A 17,249-nucleotide genomic window follows, 5' to 3' on the forward strand; every position below is an offset into this window, starting at 1 on the left:
TTCCAGAGGCAGCTAGATGGGGCAGTGAGTCCAGTGAGTCAGCACCGCAGTATATCAGAGCAGCGGCCTTGTGTTTTCAGGACGTGCTTATCTGGAGGCAGAGGGTGGAGTTCATTGCCCTTTGAGGGCTTTCCTCCCTCTGTCTCTGACTCAGACAGAAGATTACATAGAAGAACTCGAGGTCGAGGAGACCTTGAGGACAGTCAATTGGGAACTTTCATTTTATCCTCTGCTTCCAATGCCATCCCAACAGGAGCCAAAGCGTGGGGCCAGGGTCGTGGGGAGGACAGCACTGAAGAAGCCTGCAGTAGTTGAGGGAGATCTGCACTGAATTAGAACAAAATTTAGGAGACTTCTAATTTGAAGCAAGAGGTGCTGACTTTTCAGTCTGTGGAGATTGCCTGTTGGAGATATTCCTATTGAGGGCCAATGTCCCAATGGGCTCTGAAGACGAGAAGGATCCCTGCCCTATGTGGATGCCACTGGATCTGGAATCATTTCTGTGGCTCAGATTTCTGTACACATTCTGACAGGACAGGAGCAGCCATATTGGGAAAAGAAGGGGGACAATAACTAGAAATGAACTAAGATGTGGCCCTTGCTTTTGTACTTTTAATTTAATGGAAAAAAATAGATATAGATGTTCTAAATGCATAAGGATTCAGTTGTACAAAATTTATAAAAACACAAAGTTAAGTCTGACTGAAGTGGTGAGGTAAAGGATGTTGAGTTGGTAAAGGATGTGTTGGAAAAGAGACTCCTAAACTAGGTCTAAAAGCGGTGGCATAGTAAGTGGGAGGCAGGGGTTTGCACTATGCATTTGAGACTTGGGGATGACTAAGAGATGGAAGATGGAATATTCTGAGCCAAGATGCATCTGCCAAGTTTAGTCTAAAGTTGTGGTAAGAGCAATTGCAAGGGCAACAAGTTTCCTATTGTCAAGGAACAGCTCCCCCCACCCCCCGGCCCCATTTCCTGTTGCTGTCACCATAGCAGCTATCTTCATTCTCCAGCACTAAGTGGCCCAGGCACCAAGATGGCTAACCAGATGGTTTGCTGAGAAGCCAGCCATGCCAGAACCTGGCTGTACATAGCCTCAGGACCTCAGCTGAATATGCAACCAGGAGCTTGTATTCTGCTAAATTTTGCCAGAGTATTATTGTACACCATGCAGGACATATTATGTAATAATACTTACTGCAGGCCTTGTGCTGTTAATGCTTATGAACAAATATGGATTTATCCCTTGGCTACCCAGGAAATTTTCACCTTTGGCCCTCCCATCATGTGCCCTTCTCTAGATATTCAATTTCCAGTGTGAACAAAAATGTATATATGATATTTCTATAATTTTTATATTAGCAAATTATTTCTGGAAAGCAAAGAAAATAGGAATGTTTGAGTATATAATATCTTCAGACAGATGTATTGAAGTACATTGGCCTTATACAACTCAAGCCATGTGAAAGCAATATGAATGAGTCTGCAATTATTCCCACGCCATTGGAGCTAAAGCAAGAAAAAAGAACAGAAGGTCAAAGGATCCCTCTGTAAATTGTTAGTGGATATTAGAAATCTTCGTGGTTTCTTCTGATTTCAGCCATTGGAGTCAAAGTTTCCAATTCAGTATTGTGATGAACACCAGGTGGACATTTATAGACCTATTGACCATCTAGATAAAACAGGTATGGTTTATATGGAGCAGCTGGACCCCATTGTCTTTTAACAATCACATGATACATTATATAGAAGACATGCCTTTGGGGTGTGCTTGAGTACCATCACTGAACTCCAGAAGAATGGATTGAAACCGAGTTTTTTCATTTCTGAGTTGTGCTACTGAAGCCAATGTAGAAAATAGTGAGCCAGCCTCATAAATAATATATTTGGGATGCCCACAATCCACGGAAGCCTCGGATGCCACCTGCACATATGCTTGCTCTCTAGGGTCCCAGCCTACCCCTTGCAAAGACACTGCTACTGGTCTTTGGGGACACTAAGCTCCTAACACTATTAGAACTATCTTCTTTTTCTGTCTGGGAAGTGTAGTCCTTCTCTACTTCCAAATCACCTTGGGGTCAGTAGAAATAAGGCTAAGTCAGTATTTTGTGATTAGAAAAGTAATGGGTGACAGTCCTGTGGATGCAACCATAAAGCATTCGCCAGAGCCTATGTTTGCACTCTTTGATGACTTGTGTACAGTGTGTTCTAATTTCAGAATCATTTGGCAAATTTTACACTAAACCCGAAAGGGGAGTAGCATTTTTTTTAGGTGTAACATTGAAGTAAGTATGAGTTGAAACTTTAGAAACAAGAAATTAAATTTCTAAATTAGTTATATCAGATATAATAAATTTCTGGTATATTCAGTTCCTACAGATGTCTATACAGGTTTCTTTCTTTTCTTTTTTTCTTTCTTTGTCTCTCTCTCTCTCTCTCTTTTATTCTCTTTCTTTCTTTCCTTCTTTTTTGTCTCTTTCTTTCTTTCCTTTTCTTTGCTTTGCTTTGCTTTTTTCTTTCATTCTGCTATGTTGCCCAGGCTGGTCTCAAACTCCTGGGCTCAAGCAATCCTCCTGCCTCGGCCTCCCAAAGTGCTGGAATTACAGGTGTGAGCCAGTGCGCCTGGCCTATGCAGGTATCTTCTATTTGGTTACTAATTGTATTAGTCAGGGTTCTCTAGAGGGACAACAGAACTAATAGGAGATATATATCTATTTATTTATACACACACACGCACAGACACACACACACACACAAAAGGGAGTTCATTAACTCACATGATCGCAAGGTCCCACAATAGGTTGTCTACAAGCTGAGAAGCAAGGAGAGCCAGTCCAAGTCCCAAAACTGAAGAACGTGGAGTCCAATATTTGAGGATAGGAAGCATCCAGCACCGGAGAAAGATGTAAGCTGGGAGGCTAGGCCTGTCTAGTCTTTTCACGTTTTATCTGCCTGCTTTATGTTCTAACTGCGCTGGCAGCTGATTAGATGGTGCCCACCCAGAGTAAGGGTGGGTCTGCCTTCCCCAGCCCACTGACTCAAATGTTAACACCCTCACAGACACACCCAGCATCAATACTTTGCATCCTTCAATCCAATCAGGTTGACACTCAGTATTAACCATCACACTAATGAAAGGCTACCTAAATAGAAGAAGGACAATGTTTGACACAGACAATGAACTGGTTAGGATATGTTCAGTGCACAAGCTCTCCCAGGCTTTATTCTGATTTTTGTCTTCAGTTGAAGCAGGTAGCGCTTACATGTGTTGCATGGAAACATGCTAAAACAGTCACCATCTATCTGAGGTTTCACTTTCCACGGTTTCAGTTACCCACAGTCAACTGAGGTCTGAAAATATTAAATGAAAAATTTCAGAAATAAACAGTTCATAAGTTTTAAATTGCACACGGTTCTGAGTAGTGTGATGAAGTCTCACACCATCCTACTCCGTCCTGCCCAGGATATGGATCTGAATCATTCCTCTGTCCAGCATCTCCATGCTGTATATGCTACCTGCCCATTAGTCACTTAGTAACTGCCTCAGTTATCGGATCAATTGTCATGGTATTGCAGTGCTTGCGTTCAAGTTACCCATATTTTACTAAATGATGGCTCCCAAAGCGCAAGAGTAGTGATGCTGGCATATTGTTATAGTTGTCCAATTTCATTATTAGTTGTTGTTGTTAATCTCTTAAGGCCTAATTTATAAATTAAACTTTATCATAGGTACATATGTATAGCAAAAAAACATATATAGGGTTTGATACCATCTGTAGTTTCAGGCATCCACTGGGGATCTTGGACTGCATCCCTTCCCTCATGGATAAGGGGGAGATTACTGTACTGTGATTAAAATACCTGAAATCATGGAGTTGTTGCCCCAAGGCGTAGGCTAATAACATCGACGTGCAGATTCTAACCCCCAAGATGGTATCTGAGACCATAATCTCAACAGTTGTTCAATTACCTCCTCATAGAGTCCTTCAGAGGCTCCCATTCTGAGGGATACCCCTGTAGATAGAAGGAGGCAGGTGTCATCTTCAGGGAATAACCTGTGCTGCTTAAACTTCCAAATGGTAAGAGAGGGGGAAAATTGCCTGATAGCCAAAGGATGAGGCTACCTTATTCTAGGAAGAGATTTCAGGCATTGGTCTTAGGAGTGGTTAAAGAGCTATCATTACTTACTGGAGATAGGGAGAATCTATTACCGGGTGGCAACTGGGTCTAACCCCCAAGATGGTATCTGAGACCATAATCTCAACAGTTGTTCAATTACCTCCTCATAGAGTCCTTCAGAGGCTCCCATTCTGAGGGATACCCCTGTAGATAGAAGGAGGCAGGTGTCATCTTCAGGGAATAACCTGTGCTGCTTAAACTTCCAAATGGTGAGAGAGGGGGAAAATTGCCTGATAGCCAAAGGATGAGGCTACCTTATTCTAGGAAGAGATTTCAGGCATTGGTCTTAGGAGTGGTTAAAGAGCTATCATTACTTACTGGAGATAGGGAGAATCTATTACCGGGTGGCAACTGGTAGTATTAGGTTTTTCTTTTGCTTTCATGAGACACAGAACTTTGAAGCTAAAACTTTTGACGCTTAACATATCGAGACTAGCCTGTAGAAGAATACACAGATGGAATGAATGAACACACAGAAAAAAGTCAGTCATGGAATTAGGGGAGGTTTTTATGGTTTTATTAATTTTTATTTAACAAATGCTTAAATGGTGCTTCTCTGGGTCTAGACATTATTCTAAACACTTTTCAAATATTAACTTCTTAATCCTAGGAGCAACCTTATGAGATAGGTTCTAATATTCCCTACTGATGAGGAAACCAAGATACAGAGATACAGAAACCAAGGTAACCTGCCCAGAGTCATAACAGCTGCCCAGTGGTGGAGCCAGGCAGTTCCACATGGAGATTTATGCTTTAGAGTAAAAGCAGTGCTGTTCAGTGTGTGACCCACAGACAGCCAAAGTCTTTGAACTAAGTCCAATCCACAGTGAGATGAGCACAGAAAATAAGAGTGTTTTGACAGTTCCACAACATCCAAGAGTGTGATGTATTTCATAAAAGTATTGGTCTGGCCAGGTGTGATGTCTCATCCCTGTAATCCTAGCGCTTTGAAGGCTGAGGTAGGAGGATCCCTTGAGCTCAGGAGTTCGAAACCAGCCCAGACAACATCGTGAGACCCCATCTCTACCTTCTTCCAAAAAAAAAAAAAAAAAAGTACTGGTCCAAAATAGATTGGAAACAAGTAAAACTGGTTCTTTACCACAGACGGTTTGGGAAGCACTGGCCTAGAAGAATTCTCACACTCATGCAAACGGATTTGTACAATTATATATCTATTTATCTCTATCTATATCCCCATATGCCCAAATGTTCATCATTAGGAAAATATATTACAAAATTATGATGTAGCCTATGAAAGAATATTATTCAACAATTAACATGAGGCTGGGCACAGTGGCTCACACCTATAATCCCAGCACTTTGGGAGGCTGAGGTGGCCAGATCACCTGAGGTCAGGAGTTTGAGACCAGCCTGGCCAACATGGTGAAACCCCATCTCTACTAAAAATACAAAAATTAGCAGGGTGTGGTGGTGCACGCCTATAATCCCAGCTACACCAGAGGTTGAGGCAGGAGAATCGCTTGAACTTGGGAGGCAGAGGTTGCAGTGAGCTGAAATCGCACCACTGCACACCAGCTTAGGCAACAGAGTAAGACCCTGTCTCAAAAAAAAAAAAAAAAAAAAAATTAACGTGAATGAACTAGATCTACATGTATGAACATGAATAAATCTCAAGTAATTTTGAATAAATGAAGTTGCAAAGTAATACCTACATTATGATAATTATATAAAATATAAAACACAAAATAATACTATATTCACATAAAAGTAAATGTTTAACAACATGGATAAGAAAGATGCACACTAGCTTTAGAAGAGAATTTAACTCTGATGAGGGCAATTAGTGGGATTGCAACTGGGCAACATAAAAGGCTTCAACTATATCTGTAATCTTTTATTTTTAAAAAACCTGAAGTAAATATGGAAAAATGTTTACACTATATCTAGGTGATGGGTACATAGATGTGAATTTTTTTCTATATTTTTCTGTATTTTAAAACTATTTCATGATAAAATTCGCTTCAGAAAATTTTTTTTAATTCTAGAAAGCCAACTGTACATACCAGAACATTAGGGGCTCTTTATTATTTGCAGTGTCCAGGGATCCATTTGTCTTCCCATTTACTTAATGCCAGTCATTGGTCTTTGGGCAGTTTCTAAAGCCTCTTTGCTAAAGAGGAAGCATTGGTTCAGAGCCCTAGAATAGGCCTAGGGACGCCTAGATGCTGGTACTAGTTTTGTTACTGATTTGTGACAAGCGCTTTTCCACATATAAACCTTTAAGCAACTTGATGCTCCTTTCTATAATAATGGTAAAGATGAAAGGAACACATGGAATGAACTTGGATGTAGAGATAAGATTAAATATATATGTGGTGGAGTCAGATCTGGGTTTAAGTCTTGCCTTTGCCAGTCACTATGAGCCTCAGTTTCCTAAAACAGTCTCTTTTTCTGTTTCCTAAGGTGGGAATCCTAATAAATAATACCTGCCTGGACTTGGGATGATTTGATGAGAGAACAATATTATTGTTGTAGTTATTCCAAATCTGTCACTTAACTGTTTTATCTAGAAAGATAGTAAAATAAGTTCTCTACAGCTAATGGCAGCCATTTTCCAAAAAAGATGGGATGAGCATAACATGCCAATCCCTCTGAAGAAGTGATTAACTAAGTAGATGTTTCTAATCTAAATGATGCCACATTCCTTTATAACCAGGCATTTAAAGTGTCTTGGAAATGGTCTTATCCCAAGTCAGGACACCAACTAGGTGATGAATTACATTGCTTCCAGCTCGGAGATTCCCATAACTTGGGCCATGGTTGCATGGCTCCAGTTGCTTGCATGCAACAAACTTGAAACAACAAAATAGAGATTACTCTTGGCTTTTAATTTGTATTTTATACTCTTGCCATTAATTTTCACAGAAAGCAAGAAGCAGAAGTAAATGACAACAGGGGAAGAGGAATGGTCATTCAAAATGTGCATTTGTGAATCTCAAAACCAGGCCATGATGTGCCGTGGAACAGAAATCTTAGGCAGTCATCTGTCTCGCCTGGTAACACAAGGCACAGTTAATGTGGCCGGGCTTCTAGTTCTGCTGACACAACATGTGCTGATAATAAGTCTTGAAGACTTGGATTCAGTAGAGCCACATGGAATCACAGGGGTCTAGTGAATGAAAAGCTTCCGCAAACTTATCAGCAGAAAGATAGCAGAGAGGCCCTGCTTCTATTACCAGTGTTCTGAAGATGTTTATCACCCAGCCTTCTGAGAACAGTAGTTTGACCCATACCAAACACTTCAGAAACAATGTCAACACACCCAAGACCACAGCCAGCAAGGAATTTTCTGAGATAAGATTACAACTTTTTCCTTAAAGAGATGCCAACCAAGTTAGTAGAGCTCCTAATATTCCCTGAGTATAGCAACCCTGTGAGTTATCCTTCATACCAGAGAATTTTAGAAGCTCAATTTTTATGCTTCCAAATATAAATATTCTGCTGCTGTTTTCCAAATTATGCACAAAACTCTAGCAATATCCAAGAAAGTTCCAGCAGGGTCAAGGCTCAGAAAGCCTGAGATTTGTGCCCATGAGACCAGCCAGTTGTAGACACTGAAGACAGCTATCTATTGGCAAAAGCATCCATTCACCTTTCCTTCCATCCTTCCTCCCTCCCTCCCTCCCTCCCTCCCTCCCTCCCTCCCTCCCTCCTTCCTTCCTTCCTTCCTTCCCTCCTTCCTTCCCTCCTTCCTTCCTTCCTTCCCTCCCTCCCTCCCTTCCTCTTTCCTTCCCTCCTTCCCTCCTTCCTTCTCTCCTTCCCTCCTTCCTTCCTTCCCTCCCTCCCTCCTTCACTCCCTCCCTCCTTCCCTCCCTCCCTCCTTCCCTCCCTCCCTCCTTCCCTCCCTCCCTTCCTCCTTCCTTCCCCTCCTCCCCTCCTTCCCTTCCTTCCCCTCCTTCCCCTCCTTCCCTTCCTTCCCTTCCCTTCCCTTCCCTTCCCTCCCTTCCTTCCTTCCTTCCTTCCTTCCTTCCTTTCCTTTCTTTTCTTTTCTCTTTTCTTTTCTTTTCATTTCTTTTCTTCTTTCTCTTGCTGTATTGCCCAGGCTAAAGTGCAGTGGTGTGATCTCAGCTTACTGCAACCTCCACCTCCTAGGCTCAAAATGTTCTCATGCCTCAGCCTCCCAAGTAGCTGGGATTTTAGTCATGTGCCACCACACCTGGCTAATTTTTTTTTTTTTTTTTTGTAGAGATGGAGTCTTGCCATGATGGCCAGGCTGGTCCTAAACTCCTGGCCTCAAGTGATCTGCCCACTTCTGCCTCCCGAAGTGCTGGGATTACATGCATGAGCCACCATGCCCAGCCATATCCTTTCACCCTATTTCAGGATTTTATTTCTTCTCTGTTGGCTACATGTAGGCCAGAGGGCCTCCCAGGTAGATTAGACCTCTAGTCTAGGTCTAGGGCAAAGTCATTATAGGAAAAGGTGACTCGGTCTTCGAGTAGATATGAAAAGCCACTGTAATAATTTGTTTAAATACCTAGTCCTGTGTTTGATTTAAATATCAGTATGCAAACTGGCACTGTCAGGGGGCCTATGTGCGGGTGAGGTAGAGCTGGTCAGGTATTCTCCCAAGATCATGGTGATGATGAGAAGCATCAGCATACACAGAGACAACTCACCTTTGATTTATTCAGATGCTAATGGTATCACTTCTTGCTTTGAAGTGTCTCACGTTCATTTCTTTGTATTCCCTGTACACAGCCCTAGTGTGGCTTTCTGGGCTCTAATTCCTCCTTCCCAGGGCTGTGCTGTATATAGTTGCCAAGATTAATTAAAAACAAAGCAATAACAACAACAACAACAAAAAACTCTTTTTATCATGTAATTTCCCAGTAGTCTCATAATAAAATTTATACTCCTATGGTTTATTATTGAATGTCCTCACAAATTTTTCTATACAGGTTCTTTCTCCACTAATCTTTATTTCATCCAAAGGATCTATTACTGGCTGTTAACTTATTTTTCATTTTTCCTGCCTCTGTGCTTTTGTTCCTGCTGTTTCTCCCTTTTGGAATTCCTTCACCCTTCTATTCAGATACAGCTCTTCCATTAAATCTTTTCAGATCAATCCCGCCTACACTGATCTGACCCTCCTCTGAACTCTACTTACTTGTCAACTAAAGTCCATACCAGCCCTCTGGCAATTAATCACATACAGGCTTGTGAACTTATCTTTATTTTGCGTGCTTAATCTTGCTTTTTCATTTTCTCTCTCTCTCTGTCTCTCTCTCTCTGCTTCTCTCTATTGTGTATGGATGTCTATGTATAGCTAGGTAAGAGGTCTATGAAAATAAAAATCTGTCTTATATATCTTTATAATAGATGACCTAATCAGTGCTCCATGACATAATTATTACTTAGGAATTCTCACTGAGGATCTTGATTTGCATGCTGATGCTCCCGTGCAACTTTCGAATGTCCGGGGATCCTAGCTTTCTCAATACTAGTAGAAACAAGCACTGAGAGCTAGGAAGACATCTGAAGTGGACTTAAAGGGCTTTCTTTTGAATAACTCAAAACTATTCTCTAAAGCCAAGGTAGGTAGATGCTAATGCTGATCTCCTCCGAGTTTAATGAGTATTCAGAAATCAAGGATTTAGGGAAAATTAAATAAAGTTTGCTCAATGTGCTTTTCCTGCATGCCCACATCTGCCACATGCCTGTTCTAGCCTCTCTATTCTTCCATGGCAGCGTGGCTTTCCCTGGACTTGCTCTTCCTCCAACCTCATCCCTAACCCCATATTCAGAGGGAGCCTAGAGAACTGGGCGGGTGTAGACATGAAAGGCCCAGTAGTGTTTGTTTGTTTGTTTGTTTTGAGATGGAGTCTCCCTCTGTCACCCAGGCTGGAGTGCAATGGTGCGATCTTGGCTCACTGCAACCTCCGCCTCCTGGGTTCAAGTGATTCTCCTGCCTCAGCCTCCTGGGTAGCTGGGATTACAGGCATGAGCCACCACACCCAGCTCCAGTAGTGTAGTTTAGTGCTCAAGTCTGGCTGTCTGGAGTTCAGATTTCACCTTGCCCCTATGAGCTGTATGTCCTTAAGCAAGTTAACTCTTTAAGTCTGCAGTTTCTTCTTCTGTAAAATGAGGATAATGACAGAACCTACCTCATAGAGTTATACAGAGAATGAAATGATAGTCCACATTAAATGTTTAGGCTATTGCAAGCATATTATACGATTGAAAATAGTCAATATATGGCATACAGCTTACAAACAATATGCTGAGATTTAAAAAACAAAACAAAACAAACTCTTGTTCTCCAATCACTGTGCCTTTAAAACAGTACAAGAAGTCTCTATACTCTGTCTTGTTTCTCACACCCATGCTCTTGCATCCTCTCTAATTAGGCCACGGCCCCCTCCATTGCACTACAGCTGCTTTTTTCAAAGTCACCAATGATCTCCATGTTGCTCAGTTTTAAGACTTAATTCTTAGGTCAACTCTCCTGACCTATCAAGCAGCATTTGACACAGCTGATTTCTCCCTTTGTAAGACATTTTCCACATGCAGCCTCCAGAACACCCCACCCTCCTGGTTTTACTCCTCCCTCACTGGCTACCTTCTTGTCCGCTCGTCTTCCTGCTTCTGGCTTAGTCTTTGGACTTTGTCTTTATCCATACCCACGCCTCTCGCTGATCTCACCCAGCTTCATGGCTTCCAACCCCATCTCTCCTCTGACAACTCTGCAATTATCTCCAGCTCACCAGCACTTTCTCCCCTGAGCTCCAGACTTGAAGGCAAGCTGCTATTCAATTTCTCCACTCAGGTATCTAATGGGCATCTCAAAGATGTCTAAACCTAAACTCCTATATTCCCTCCCCGAGTCCTGTTCCTCCTATATTCTTCCACATCTCAGGAACCCCGTCCTAACCTCAGACCCAAAACCTGAGATACCCTTGACTCTTTTTTCATATCCCATGCACGCACAGTCTGTCAGCAAATCACATTGACCCTTCCAGCAAAACATCTCCAGAATCTGATCACTTCTAACAACCACTAGGACCACCCTACTTCTAAACCACCAACATCCCTCACCTGGAATAGTGCAGTGGCCTCCCAACCAGTTTCCCTATTTCCATTTGCCCTCAATGTAGAAACCAGAATGACCTTTAAAAATATAAGCCAGATTGAATCACTCTGGCTCAGAGTCTTCCAGTGGGTTTTCACTCCAGGTAAAAGCCAGAGGCATAACACTGGCCTACCACGTGCTTGTTAACCCAGCTCCCAGCAGCTTTTCTGACTTCCTTTCTTACTGATCCCCTCTGGCTTACTCCACCAAGGCCACCCCAGGCCTTGCCTTGGGACCTTTGTGTTTGCTCTTCTGCCCAGAAGGCCCTTTGCCAGATGGCATCACCACCACTAGGCCTTGGCTCACATGTCATGTCATGAGACTGGCCCTGACCACCTGTTCAATCTGTACCCCCTCTTCCAACCCCAGCACTCCCTAATCCCTTTCCATACTTTGTGTTTTGATGTAGCACTTCTCACCAACTGTCATAATTTTCATTTTGCTTATTTTTTCATTTTTTCATTTTGCTTATTTTTTTATAGCCTATTATATGTGTTTCCCACCAGAATGTAAACTCCACGAAGGCAGGAGTCTCTGTCTTCTGCCCACTCCTGTATCCATAGTACTGGGAATGGTGCTTCATACATTAAAAATTGAGTGAGCATTTGCCTTTCTTACTGTTGTTGAGAGGGTTCTCTGGACTGAGGTCTACAGCTGGCCTGGACATTCTGCTTTGTGTCCTAGCTTCCTGAGGATGGAGCTGTCTCACTCCCAGGTTTGCGGCCTGCCTTCACCGCCTCTGACATGGCTGTGTCTGTCTGTTTTCCTCAGATGCATACTCTCATTCCTCAAGTGAGAATGGAGGCAAGTCCGAGTCCGTGGCCAACCTGCAGGCCCAGCCCTCCCTGAACTCCATCCACAGTTCCCCGGGTCCCAAGCGCTCCACCAACACTCTTAAGAAGTGGCTGACGAGTCCTGTGCGTCGGCTCAACAGCGGGAAGGCAGATGGAAACATCAAAAAGCAGAAGAAAGTTCGCGATGGTCGGAAGAGCTTCGACCTGGGATCTCCCAAGCCTGGGGATGAAACAACCCCTCAGGGAGACAGCGCTGATGAGGTACTTACAGGGGGCCCCGGAGTTGTCCATCAGGAGGGCCTTCTGATACGTCTCCTTCCTCAGGTTTTGTCAACTAGGCCATCTCAAATCTCCACTAGTGTGTTATCTTGAGCCTAAGCGATTTGGATTCTTTTTATTCTTAAGACATTGGCCAGTTTGAATTGTGGCTGATTCAGAAACTGACTAGCCCCTAAGACATCCAGCAGACAGAAACCATTCACCTGGGCCTGAGAGGAGTCATTTGGTCATTAGTTCCCTACCTCTACTAAGGACTACATTAAAACCAGCTATACCTGTTTAGATTTAGAATAAAAGAATGAAGATTGTTTCATTTTGAAAACAGGACTGTGCTGGGAGATTGTAGCTGTTTGATGTGTGGCACTCTCTTGAGCAGTGCCACACATCAAAAGGAATAGACCATCCAGAGTTACTCCAGATAACTATGATGAACAGATGAAGATTACAATAGGCAGGGTTTCAGCTCAAAGAAAAAGTTTAATCTAGGAGTCAGTCAGTGATTAAATGGGCCTTCATGAAAACTAATGAACGCCCATACTGGAAGGTTTGAGAGACTGTAGCCAAAGTTAGGCTGGATGAAGCTGAGATTCTGTAACCAAAAGACAGTGGATATGTTTTGATTGGGGAAATGAGATACCTGTTTTATTTGGCACACAATCCTGCTCTGATCACTGATGTGGCTAAGAAATTCTTTGTGATGTGTAACCGGACCCCCTCTTGTTGTGATTTTATGCTACCTGCCATTTCTCCCTCTGGAAATGGCAGCTAAGCCTGGCAGCATTTGGGCTATGGTTTCATAGCCCTACAAAAATGTAAAAGTTAGGCTCTCTCTGACTACTTCCAGCTTTTTCTTTTCTTGCTAATCAATAAGATAGATAGTTTCTGGTTTTGCTTCTTTTTGGGTGTGTGTGTGTGTGTGTTCCCCACTGGTGCTCACTCACATTTGAAATAAGCAGGTGTATCCATGTATCAAAAGAGGAAATTGCGGCTGAACAGTTAAGAGTGAGTTGAGAGAGGAACTCTCCTCCTATGTATTATTTTTGTTAATGTCAAGTCCAGAACCACTGGCATGTTTGTGACACAGTAACTAATGCTGCTCTTTTGTTCTAGAAGAGCAAGAAAGGTTGGGGTGAAGATGAGCCGGATGAAGAGTCACACACACCCCTCCCACCACCTATGAAGATTTTTGACAACGACCCTACACAGGATGAAATGGTAGAACTTCTTTACTTTCTCACTTAAAAGAGCAACGTGCCGTGCGTGATTTTGTTTTTTCTGTGTGATGGGGGTAGTCATACTCTTTCTCCCATGTTATCTCGTTGTCCACATGAATCCATGCTGATATCAATTGTGTCTCTATTTGGTAGGTGTCCCTTCCCCAACCCTGGAGGTCCAACTTCATTCTAGGCAGTGGAGGGGGTGTGTGCAGAATTCTCAAAGTGGGAATCTGCCTGGTGTCTTGTCCTGTTGATAAAGGGTAATGGCTCTGTCTTTGGAAGTAGCACATCCTAAAAGGAGCAATTCCAGGTAGTTCCAGTCCACAACCATTTTGTCGTACCTGACTGTACAACCAACATGTTAGTTGTTTTCCCTATAGTCAACTCTAAACTCTAATGGTAGCTACCAGTCAAGCCCAGTGTTGGTCAAATTTTGCAATGACAGTATGAGGAATGGAGATGCTGCTAAGGGAAAGTTATTGTCAAAGGTGGGCAAACCTAATATGCGAAATTGCCTGACTTTGCTTTGCAAGATTCCCCGGCCCGCTGGCATGCATAGGCTCACTGGTATTTGAAATATCGATGCCCCCTGTGTCTCCAGTCAGCCGGTGATCATCCCAGTTGTTCTGGAGCAGAAGTGTAGGTTAGATGTGCTTCCAGGTACTGACCCAAGGCTTGGGGCAGCTTTATGTTCTCCCTCACTTGTTACTCAGTCTCCTTGCAGCCCTGCTTTCACATTTTTTTTTTTTTTTGCCTTAAGTGTTGCTGATACTCTGTATGTGGAAGTGGCGGGTTTGGGTTTTGACTGTATGGCACTTTCCATTGCTTTTTCAAGTGCCGTTTTGTTGCAGTGGTGGTAGTGGTTGTGGCAGTTTGTCTACCTGTCCCTCCAGGTTCTCCTGTGCTCTCTAGTGCTCTGCCCTGTAGTGGGACAGCCTCCTTCCAGGAGGTGGCCCAGCAAGTGTAAGCAGGAAACAAATGTCTGTAATACCACTGAGCACACAATTCAAAAAGCACCGTCTGCTGGTGTGTCCTTTCTGGTGACATCTCAGTTCTTATTTTAATGCTCTCTGCTTTGCATTTGAATTGTTAACCCACAGACATTAACTGAAGTCTTCCTCTGTGCTAGGCCGGAAGGACAGAATCTAGGGACTCTGAGATGTGGCAGAGTCACATCTGCCCCCATGATGTGACTCACCTAGTCGTGGCCCCTCCTAGGTGATGTTGGTGGCCCTGTCTTCAGGGCCAGCTCTTTGACCCTGGATTGTTGGGAAGAAACATAGTAGGAAGGCTGGTGTTATACCATCCTGGGTTCCTGAGACAGAAGTGCTGCTGCTTCACCTTGAGATGGGAATGAGACCTGCCTACTTGTAATGTATTTTATAAACAGCGATCGTGGCCTGGGGAGTAGGGTGCCCATGTCTCACACAGCCCTCTGCGCAAGGGCCCCACTTGCATAAGGTCACCACCCTCTTTCTCTAATTCCCTCAAACACAGCTTGTTTACAGAAATGGATGTTACATTGTTTCTGGATAATTTTTAACTGAGAATTCTGACTTACCTTTATTTGTGTAGCCTTTTCCTTATCCAGAAATGGGGCAGATGGCAACAGTTTCCTTTCAGATACGTGAACTCTCCTTATTCCTGCTTGTTTGATTTCTGTATGTTTTTTATAAATGTTTGGGAGTGGGATGAACTTCAGAGCGTCTAGCAAATGGAGTTGGATTTATTAAAACAATTTTTACAACACTGTCAAAGGAATTTTTAAAAGTTCACCATTGTAATATTGTGCAATTGTCTTCTCCATGTTTCCTTCTAATCTTTTTCACATGTGTGTACATTTTACTTTTACAATTATAATATGCATATGATGTGTCCAATGTTTTATTTACTACCATTTCCTAAAATTGCATGAATTTTTTTCTTCCTAGCTGTAATTTTAATAGCTGGAGAAAACTTTGCTTATTTGCTGTTCCATAATGTGTTTGATCAGCCTGTTGGGGACATCCTAACAGGGTGTTTCCATTGTTTGCTACTATGGCTAATACTACTACATACAGATCACTGTGTATATACAACATTTGTTCTTTTGACTTCTGTCCTTGGAATAAATTCCCAGGAGTAGGATTACTATATTAAAAAGAGGATAACTTGATTTTCCACATAGACGTAAGCTTTTTCCTGCATTCCCCAAGAAAGGATAAAGAATATTGTTATTATCTTCCTTAATTATAATTATTTTCCTCCCATCTCATAAGCAAAGACTTAATAAAGTAACTTAGATTAGATGAGAAGCTTCATTTTTGAAACTTGCCCTCTAACCCAAGGGGCAAAGTTGAAGGAGCCTATGTCCTGGCCTTGGGAACACCACTGCCCTCTGCTCTGATAAGCTGGAAGTAAAAGCACACACATACTGTGCAGGGTTAACCATTTCTCCCCCAGTTTCTTCTCAGGTAGAAGAAGGAAGAAAAAGCCAAACAAAAAACCACCATCCTTCAGTGAGCAGGAAGCCCCAAACCATTGACCACACAAACAACCACACGGACAACTCCTCATTGCTGGTGCAGGGGAAAAGGGACACAGGGAGGTCCTGGAGTCATCTCTCTTTACTATGAACAGGGTAGTTCCTGGCTGCTTCAGGACTCCTGCTAAAGCCTTTTATTACTTCCTAGTGTTCCAGTTCAGGGGCCTTACCAGAGCCAGCTATGCTTTGTGGAGGGGTAAGGGTGTATGTGTGTCAGGGGCAGAGGGGGAGAGTATAGGAAGGGAGTATCTAGCTTGCTGGTCTCTAAGGGTCTTGCCCCTAGCATTTTTGCTGGACGCATAATAAAGATCTATATCTAAGGCTATAGTAAAGCAAGGACTGTTTCCCTTTTTTGGACACACTCAAGGCTGGGTTTGTTGAATCCTTCACACCCCGAAACAGCAACGGGCAGCTGTGTAGTGGCCAAAGTCTTGTTTGCCCACAGAGCAGTAGCCCCCGCCCTCCAAGCTGTTGCTGTCAGTAGGTGCAGCCCTGGTCTGTAGGCCTCCCAGGAAGTCAGTGATTTCTCCTCTCCCCTCCTTCATAGGCTTGCCTAAGGATAGCCTAGTCCCATCCATTTGCTGCTGGCTAGAATTCCTGATAAGGGGTTGGGCAGGCCTGTATTACACCTACACTCTTCTCCCTCTGTCACCTCTTCCCTCTAAACACAGAACTTTGCTTCCCTTCCCTGGCTTGAGCTTTGGACTTTCTGTTTTACTTCCTGATCACTGTTCCCTATTCCTTGCTAATCTGCTTTTCCTCTGCTGCCCGATGTCTTGCAGTCCTCCTCTTTGCTAGCAGCCCGGCAGGCTTCCACTGAAGTACCTACTGCTGCAGACCTTGTCAATGCAATAGAAAAGTTGGTCAAAAACAAGCTGGTAAGTGGGCGTCCTGGAGGCAGTTCTGTGTGTGTCTCACCTCCACGCTGCTCCAGCCTTGCATCTGTCTGCCGTTTTCTCCTTGCACCTGTCCTCATTCCTCCTATGTGATTGCAGCTAATGATGGTTTCTAAAAAGCTGTACCCCAGAGTCCTTTTTGACTTTGGGAATGGGTATAGGGAATTAACAGACCATTTAGGGGCTGCAGTGTTGATGAAAGTTGAAAACTATCCAAGACAAACTTACCTCATTGCAAGCCTGATCCAGCGGCCCACAGGCAAGTGG

The 17,249-nt window shown here is 43.2% G+C and overlaps 1 protein-coding gene across 25 annotated transcripts in view; it reads left to right on the forward strand.

Annotated features, from left to right (window-relative positions):
• The window catches only part of KALRN (kalirin RhoGEF kinase), a 700,623-nt gene that overhangs the window by 592,488 nt on the left and 90,886 nt on the right, over positions 1–17,249 (forward strand). For 11 of the 25 annotated variants that reach the window (XM_054480928.2, XM_054480929.2, XM_054480934.2 and 8 more), the window contains 3 exons: positions 12,044–12,327; positions 13,456–13,560; positions 16,869–16,964. In XM_054480928.2, the coding sequence (XP_054336903.1) occupies positions 12,044–12,327; positions 13,456–13,560; positions 16,869–16,964 (485 nt within the window). The remainder of the gene's footprint in view (positions 1–12,043; positions 12,328–13,455; positions 13,561–16,868; positions 16,965–17,249) is intronic. The other 14 variants (XM_054480931.2, XM_054480930.2, XM_054480942.1 and 11 more) reach the window with 3 other exon arrangements.

Source organism: Pongo pygmaeus, chromosome 2, assembly GCF_028885625.2.
Source record: "Pongo pygmaeus isolate AG05252 chromosome 2, NHGRI_mPonPyg2-v2.0_pri, whole genome shotgun sequence".
NCBI classification, from domain to species: Eukaryota; Metazoa; Chordata; class Mammalia; order Primates; family Hominidae; genus Pongo; species Pongo pygmaeus.